This window comes from Pseudonaja textilis, chromosome 1, assembly GCF_049901715.1.
Source record: "Pseudonaja textilis isolate UNSWEBS1 chromosome 1, rPseTex1.2, whole genome shotgun sequence".
In the NCBI taxonomy this organism is placed as follows: Eukaryota; Metazoa; Chordata; class Lepidosauria; order Squamata; family Elapidae; genus Pseudonaja; species Pseudonaja textilis.
Genome location: NC_141990.1, coordinates 89,780,583 through 89,789,611, shown reverse-complemented (window position 1 = coordinate 89,789,611; position 9,029 = coordinate 89,780,583). Strand labels below are relative to the sequence as shown.

Here is a 9,029-nt window from a genome sequence, read left to right as displayed (position 1 = left end):
CCCATGTAAATATGACCCATATCATTTACTTCAACCACAATGACGTACAAATCAGACTTTGGATAAATAATGCACTGAAGGTCTGAAAATTTAGCAATTTACAGACCACATCTTCCTATTCTCAATTTCATCCTCTAGTGGCTGTCTGAAAGATATAGTCTTTGGCCTCTTAAATAATTTCTTCAGCAGCTTTAATGAGCTGCAGATCCTTATAGTAAGTCTGCTTCTTGGGACCACATCAATAAAGCAATGAGATTTCACCACAATCAGTGGTCTATGAATTGTCCCTGAACATTGCTTTTCAAGGAAAACTTAATTATCAAGGAATAGAAAATTGAGTGGAACTCAGTTAAAGATCCTGGTGGGCTAAATATATCACCTTCCTCCAAGAAAGTGAAATTCCATAGCCCGATATGAGTAGTATGAAGGAACAGAGGATATTTCTGTTTCTCATGTAGAATTGCTGCAGCAAAATAAGCCATACAGTATGTTTTCTTTAAAGGCTATGGGCTTTCAATGCACTTGACTGAGAGTTTGATCTACCTGACTTTCTTTGGTAGTTCTTCACCAGCCAAAGTTGATTCTTCTAATACTTCTAAGACCCCTAGATGCTCATGAATTCTACCAGCTAGGACTCAAGGCACTGCAAACTGAAAATTATAAAGTTTAGTCCATTGTAGGGCAAAAAAGCCATCACTTTCTGTTAACATGTTCACTTAAGAGCCTGAGGGAAATATTGCACAAAATCTGTCTGCAAAGAATTGCAATTTAATCAACCTTGACTATGACAATATTAGTTCTAGCAAAGTAAATATGAGAAACAGTACCGTTTATTCATGGTTATTTAGAAATAAGCTCTATTAAATGTAAAAAGGTTATACTTGGGTAAAGTGAAATTGCCATTTAAATTGGCTTCAATTAAAGTAACATCTGGAAAGAATCCTAGATGAAGGTGATAACTAGTTTATTGGTAGTTTTCTACTCTGAAAATAGAGAAAGTTGAAATACTTTTGTGTATCTGATGCATTTGTATTCTAGAGCACAAACTCTTTACATTTATCATGAGGCAAGAAGTTGATTTCATCCATGGAGATTAAGAAATATGTTATGGAGATGGAGTGCATGAATTTTGCCACCCAGACAAGCTTCAGGATGATTTTTTTTCGTAAATGATTTTGTTTGTAAAGCAACTTAACTTTCAGTTCAAATAGACCTGCAAGTTGTGAATTACAACCCTTGCAACCGATGAATTGCATAATATGCTGAGTGTTGTATTGGAAAAAACATCTGTGAGGCTACAGTTTCCTTATCCTTTTCACAGCCATGTTGGCGAGGTGATGCTTATTTTTAGTAGCGGACCATGCCGTGTTCTGACTGCAAGCTTGTACGGGGAGTCATTCTATCAAAACATCCTCCTGCTCAGATATGACTCAGTCATTCCAGTCTACAGAAATATTCAGTGGAGCACCAACTGAGAAGTGGTGTGCAAACATACACCATATCCCAAAACTTTTAGACTCAACAAAATCAAAGTCAGTACAATTCAGTTTATATAAAAAAATAAAATACTTTATTTTGTTTTTCTTCTAAAAAGGTGCAAACATGTAACTTTTGGTCACACTTCTCAATAAGTAACAAACTGTTCTCAGGTGGAAAGATTTGAGAGCACTCATTTTGTTTCAGGGAATACAGATAGAGAGAAATGTACTTTCCTCCCTTTGTCATTAGTTTGGTGAAATGTTTGGATAGGACACTGGTGTATCTTCTTCATCAAAGCACCAGTTTAGTTAATTTTTCCCCACTACTAGTTCAACGAAACTACCCTTACAGACTCTATTTTATGAGTTGAATGAATGCAGTGGATCAGACAAGCTTTGAATCATAAAAATGAGAGGCTAACACTGATGTATCAAAGCATTAACGAAAAAGGCAACACAGCTTTAAATTAAGTTAGATAACTGTACAATATATATATATATACACATACACACACATACAAACACACATAAACACACACACATAAACATATACAGCATTTACACTATTACACTACAACATTTTGAAAAAAATGTTGTCTGTGACAAGCAAATTATTGCCACAAGCTTTCCAGTCAAATTCTGATTCTTTTTGAACAAATCCTCTGAATCAGAGTTTCAAAGGCAGACTTATTGCCATTTTCAAATAATATAATTACTTAGCACCTGCTGGATAAAAATGTCCGGTCCAGCTGTTACTGTCACCAAAACCAGTGCCAATAACTTTGCTAAGGGGTCTTTTTTTCTTTTGATTGCACAATTAACTAGGACACATGTCGCCACATTTTGAAAATGTTTCTCAAGGCTGCCTGTGTCCCTTAATTAATCTCTATTCATCCCTCTCCCCAAATATACTCTGAGACACGAATTAAGTGTCATCTCTCACTATTCTTCATCATTATCATCATTATATTCATGTTATTATTATTATTCTTCCTTCAAACCAACGTTTGGAGTCAGTAGATAATTTGACCTTAAAGGCCAGATGGAATAATCTTGTCATTTAAAAAAAAAAATCAAACATTTAAATCACTTGTGCTATAGAATCACGTTTAACAAAATGAGATGTCAATTATCAGTTCAAGTCGAGGGTCAAGTTAAAAAAAAAAGTCTCTCATGGGGCTTTATGCCATGTCTCCATACATCTTCCGGTAGTAGATGGATTCAAAGATATCATTGTCTCCAGGACAGTTATAGTGGCAGGCACAAGTCTTGATAAACATCATGCTCTTCTTGATGACTTCACCATCAGGACATTTGAATTCCACAGGGAGAGTGGCTGTTCTGTGGGGGGTGCAACAACGCCCATCGGTGCAGACACCACAAAATTTGGCTCGGTAGGTCTTTACACTGGTACAGCCAGACAGCTCAAACTGGATAGGCTTAGAGATCTTTGGTGTGCGGATGCATTTTTTACCTTTCTGTTGGGAAAAAAAAAATCCTTATATTGATACATCAGATAAACAGTGCTCCCATTCAGTTCACCAGCATACGCAACATTTCCAACATTTACATTTTCCTTAATTTCTTAACTTTTGGGGTAGATTCTGGACTAGAGATCAACCAGGGGATCTCCAGATGTTTTGGACTTCATCAATTCCAATAAGCATGGGCTAATGACCAAAAAAATTATGGATAACACAGCCTGAAATTCTTGAAAGGCATTAGTTGTCTGCCTCTGATCCAGTCATAGTTGAAGCCCAGTACAGTTGGACATGACTGGACAGGGGAAACCATTGTCTTTACCTTTAATATTGATATCAATTGCTTCTATGTTTGGTTAAATATAGCATCCAATCTATAGGTATATTTTTGCCAGTCTTATATATGTCTCATATATAAACTCAAACTCATATTGTCTCATACTTAAATTTGCCTTGTTTGTATCCTTTATAAGTCCAATTTTCCACAGTAAACTTTTAAAGGATTGTTCACACCTGGTTCCCTTGAAAGTTTTATTACTATTCATAGAAACCCTGTTTCATGTTGCAGTTTTTAAAGACAACCACAGAAATAGGGCTAAAACTGCAATTCCATTTTACTTTTCTTGGGAATAAGACATCTTGCATTTTATAAATGGATCAGTAGATATCCAGAGCTGCACTATAAGTAATTTTGTTCATTGATTATTTACATTTACACTTAACTAATGATACCGATACACAAAAAAAAGGAATTACAGCATTAACAAGGCTTAGAGAGCATAATTTGGAAAATTACACATAGAGATATAATCCTACAAGAGGAAGTTCTCTAGATCAACCTAATGTGGGCTATGCTACAGGGAACAGGTAGGCAGGAAGAAGAGGAATTCAGTACTCTGAGGAAAATCAACATTTTTTTGCAGTCCTATTTCTTGAATTTTCATAATTTTGGAAATTCTCTAATATAAATTAATTTTCAACAAGGAGGATAACATTCTGATAAACATTTTTACAGAAGCAAGCAGCAGAAATGGTCAATTATTTACCTTGATGCTCTCCTCAAGATCTGCTTCGCATGGTCTCACCATGCAAAGTCTGCTTTGCTTCTCCAGCCTGCAGTGGGCATTGTCATTGGTGACTCTGGTTGAGATTCCCATTCCACAAGTTTTTGAGCAGGCACTCCATTCAGTGGTCTGGACCAAACAATTTGCACGCATCAGGGATGGGTCAGGTCCATAGGTATCTTCTAGTCTGTAAGCTGAAAAGCATAGGGGAATAGTTAGCTTAAATTGGACTTCAGGAATCAATGTGGCTATGACAAACAGAATGGCAAAAGTTATCTGTGAAATTGTAGTACAGTAACCACAAGCCAAAATGAAGGAAAGTCAGCTCACCGGCCAGAGCAGGTCCAACTGCAGTGCGTTCTTTGTCCTTGGGCTCATCACACACCCATTCCTCACAACATTTCCCTGGGAGCTTCACTCTGCGTGGGTATGGGCAGTCAGGACTGGGCAGACGAACATCCATGCTGCAGAGAGGCACACAGCCTACAGCTCCATCCAGGCAGGTGCACTGGTATTTGCAGCTACTCTGGAAGGACTCGCCACTCCGATACACCATACCTCCAAATATACATGGAGCACCATCCTTTGCTGCAGAGAGAAAGTGGGATTCACTCATAAATACTCAATGCCTGGTCAGTAGCAATGGAGATATCAGGAAATCCAGAACTATACAAGAGATGGGCTAAACAGGACTGACTTTCAGTTTTGTTTATGTTCAGCTCCTCTGCCTTTAATAACAGGCAAGTCTAGAAGTGTAAACTTTCCCTCCTGAATCAAACCTCCTAAACTAGGGCAAGATGTTCTATTCCAACTTTTATACTTTTTCTATTCTAATAAAGCTGCCAAGATTGGAAGACCCCCCCCTAGAACAGGGGTCTCCAACCTTGGCAACTTTAAGACTTGTGGACTTCAACTCCCAGAATTCCTCAGCCAGCTGGCTGAGGAATTCTGGGAGTTGAAGTCCACAAGTCTTAAAGTTGCCAAGGTTGGAGACCCCTGTCCTATAAGACTTGTGGACTTCAACTCCCAGAATCCTTGTGGACTTCAACTCCCAGAATCCTTCTTGCTAGCGGAGAAAGTCTGGGAGTTGAAGTCCACAAGTCTTAAAAGTTGCCAAGTTTGGAGACCCCGTTTTGATGGAAGTCACCAGATGTGTACGAATTACTGTACCAATTACTGTATATCAGATTCTCAGAAAGCATAACTAGAATTCTGGGAATTGTAGTCCTAAACATTCCTAGAAGCCTCCGGGAGAAAACTGTCCAATCGGAATTCCCCCTTTTAAAAAAAACGAAATATACTAGAACCGTAAAAAGGAAAAAGAAAGCTCTCAGAATTGGCGTGGCTTTGCATAGCCCCAAAACAGTGTTTGTCGATTTCAGCAAACTTTTAAGACCGGCAGGCTTCCCTAACTAGGGAAATTCTGGGAGTTGAAGTCCACTCATCTGAAAACTGATGAGCTCGAGAAACACTGCCCTGGGGGTGGGGGGAAAGTCACCCCTTTCCCAGCATTTCCCACTCTGCTCGTCCCGAAGAGAGCGCCGGCAAGCTGAACGAAACAAAAGGCAACAACGAACTACTCACCAGTGCATACTCCGATCTTGCGGTTGTCCGGGGAGCCGAAATCGCAGAAGAGCCCTTTGTGAGGATCGCAGGGATCCCGCTCGGTGCAAAGGTCGCCCAGCTGCTTGGCGCAAACGCGGCAGCAACCACAGCCGTCCAGGACCAGGCTGACTCCGGGAGGGCACTCGGGGGGCGAGGAGGAGCACTGGCACTTCGTGCTGCACTCTTGGCCGGCCGCTTCCTGGAGAGACAGAGGAAGATAGAGACGGGGGGGGGTGTCAAACAACGCTCCAGCAGGTGGGCCCGGTGAGTAAGGAAAAAGGAGACAGGCAGGCAGACAAGACGACCAGCCTCAGAAAATAACACTTACCCAGCTAAGCAGAGCGGCGAGGAAAACCCAGGCGAGGGGGCGGGCTCCCATCTTCCTTTTTTTCTCGCAACTTTTCGGCACGGGGAGCTGGGAAAGAATCGCTGGCTGCTTTGGGAGCCGAGCGGATCGCCTGGTCCAGCTGAGGATCCCTTTTGGTTTTAAATATGCCGGCGAGGGCAGATCTTCTTTCGATCGGCTCGAGGTGGGGTGAGGAAAAGTGCCGCTTTCTTTTCTCTTTCCCTCTCTGCTTTTAGAAAGAGAGCGATGGTGGGTCTGAGTCTCCAGCAGGCAGCGGCGCTGCTTTTATACTCTTGAGGCGTCCGGGACTCGCCAATCGGCTGAATGGAGTCCCACACAAACAGCGACATTCCTCGCATTCCTCTCCACCTTCCTGCCTCGTCAAGTCACACCGGATTGATCCTGACCCCTTGACACTCCGCATTCCTCCTGTCTGAAAAAAGCTGGCGCACTTCAGCGCACAAAAAAGGCGCTGTATTTTCACTGGGGAAGGCGGGCGGGGGGGCAGGCAGGAGGAGAGAGCGAGCTTTCCTTCCAGCTTAGATTCTTCCTATCACCGCAATCCTGATTTATAGAAGTTAAAAATATGTCTCCTTTGGAATCTTTATTCTCTCTCCCCACCCCCCACTCCCCCAAAAGACCGAATCGGCATTCCTCAGAAACTCAGCCTGTCCACCACTGGCATCGATCAGTCTAACTTTCAAAAGGCATTAAAATCCACTAAAATCACACATTTCAGGGAGAAAGTGAAAGGAGTTAAATGATTTCTTGAAAAGCCTTAGGAGCTCTGTTAAAGACCAAGAGATTTCATGTGAACAATTATCCATTCTGAAGAGGCATTTTAAAAAGGAGGACATCCCTCAACCTCATAGGATTCCCAAAAAGATGTCTGTGAGATCAGTGGGAATTGGAGTTCTTTTCCAGGTTAATGGAAAAATGTAAAACAAATGAATATATTATAAAACATCACCTTCAACTTTTTCCATTATACTCCACAAGATTATAATACAAGTCCAACTACAAGATTTCCTGCTCCTTAAATGGTTGTCAATATACTAAAAACACTTTTTTTTAAAAAAAAAAGGAGATTCCCCTATATGGTAAAATGATTTAATAATCCAATCTTGGATCTAATAATCCTGTATATTGTCCTGTTTGACTTGAAGGCAATTGCTTCTCTAATAGCTCTCACTACAAACTTTATGTGGAGAAAGAGCTTCCCAGTGGAGTGATGAATGAGATTCATATCCATCAACAATTTTTATATAGCAATAACAATAGTACTTAGATTTATATACCACTTCATAGTGCTTTACAGCCCTCCCTAAGCAGAGTCAGCATATTGTCCCTAACAGTCTGGGCCCTCATTTTACCAACCTCGGAAGGATGGAAGGCTGAATCAACTTTGAGCCAGTAGGATCAAACTCCTGGCAGTGGGAATGCAGTTAACCTGCAATGCTGCTTTCTAACCAATGCACTACCAAAGCTCTGAATATTAAAAGATGTGCCTCTCTATTTGGAATATATATATTTACATACACACACATTATATATAAAAGTCTGACTCACAGACAAACACAATACAGAAGCCTGATGATGGCAGATGAGGTTCTGCCGAAATGTTGCTACAACTTTAAAAGCACAACTATAATGATGTGGGAAAATACCCGAACAAAGCTGAATACCATATGTATATATATATATACACACTCGAGATTGAGGACTTGAGATTGAGGAAGATACACACCACCCATAAGGAGGAGAAGGGAGTTTTTAAAATATTTCTGTGCAATATTTATTATACTCACACTCCCCCCTCCCCCCCTCTCTCTCTCACACACACACATAAACAGAAAAAAAAAGACAGACTAGGCAACTGAATCATTGGAAAGTATTGCAAGCTAAAGTTGGTTAGGCCTCTACAATGGATAATGAGTTTATGTGCTCTATATCTTGTCCATTCTCTAACATTCATCAAACACTTTAAAGAATAGTTACACCAATTGGATTGCAGACCTCTCTCCTCATATCCCACAGGCTCTTAACAATACTGCTTGGGAGACCATAAACGGGGTTTAGAATCGCTGCTTGTATACTTCCTTCCTGGTGAAGTAAATGACACTCCTCCATTTGCTTTAATGGATGGAGATAAAACCTTGTTTTTTGTGCTCACCACCGTCAATATCTAGTGCTACTTGATTCCTTTCCTGCCATGAGTGAGTACAGAGAATTCAAGAGGGAGAAGGGGAAAAGAAGCGGTGGTTAGTTGGTAGCCCTGATGGTTGCTAGGAGCAAAGCTGGGAACTCTTTATTTTCTTTCTCTTTTTCTTATTAAGACTAAAAGACCCAAGGCATAAGATTCTAGAAATAACAACAGTGAAAAGCTTCCTCCTAATTTCTTTGCAGACTTCTGATACATAACTAACACTTTCCCTCCCTCCTATCAGCCACCTCAAACACTTTTCTGTGGAAAGAAGGTTATTTGGGGCATTTTTTACTATATGATCATCCAGAATTGTGTATTGTACAATGCTTCGTTTGCAGGATTAGGCCACTGAATCATACTGGAATATTTTCCCTAATAACTACTTTCTGTTGAGAGAGAGAGAGAGAGAGAGAGAGAGAACTAGGGGGAGGGAACATGCTCTAAAATACTTGGCACGTTAAAGATGCACTCTGCTTTTCCCGCTGTGTATGAACTCATCCTTCGTAAGCAACACACCCTACCAATTTTTTGCTCCTTAAACGTGTTGCCTTCCCTCAATGGTTCCACAGCTTTTTAAAAAAGGCGATACGATTTATTGAAACAAGGCATTATATCTCTCTGCCTGTCTGCCTCTCTTTTTACCTACTAGTCTCCCTTCCTCAGAGGGGTTTTGCCAGGCATGATCCACAACCTACCACACTTGCAACAGTCCAGGGAGGGAGAAAAAAACGACCTGTTTCCCTTAAGCAGCTCACAGCTGGGGTTTCAGTTGAGTCCAAAAAGTGATAACCATAGCCCCCCATCTGAAAGTTGCAGTGAGTGGATAGCTTAGAAGTGAATTCCTGCTTT

The 9,029-nt window shown here is 40.8% G+C and overlaps 1 protein-coding gene across 1 annotated transcript; it reads right to left on the bottom strand.

Moving 5' to 3' along the window:
- Positions 1–1,547: 1,547 nt before the first annotated feature.
- On the bottom strand, positions 1,548–6,424 carry CCN2 (cellular communication network factor 2). Its single transcript, XM_026705506.2, has 5 exons — positions 5,957–6,424; positions 5,608–5,827; positions 4,354–4,611; positions 4,006–4,217; positions 1,548–2,956 (listed from the first exon to the last, which is right to left on the bottom strand). The coding sequence occupies exons 1-5, from the start codon at positions 6,005–6,007 to the stop codon at positions 2,660–2,662; spliced, it is 1,038 nt and encodes a 345-aa protein (XP_026561291.2). The 5' UTR covers positions 6,008–6,424; the 3' UTR covers positions 1,548–2,659.
- Between the last annotated feature and the right edge of the window lie 2,605 nt (positions 6,425–9,029).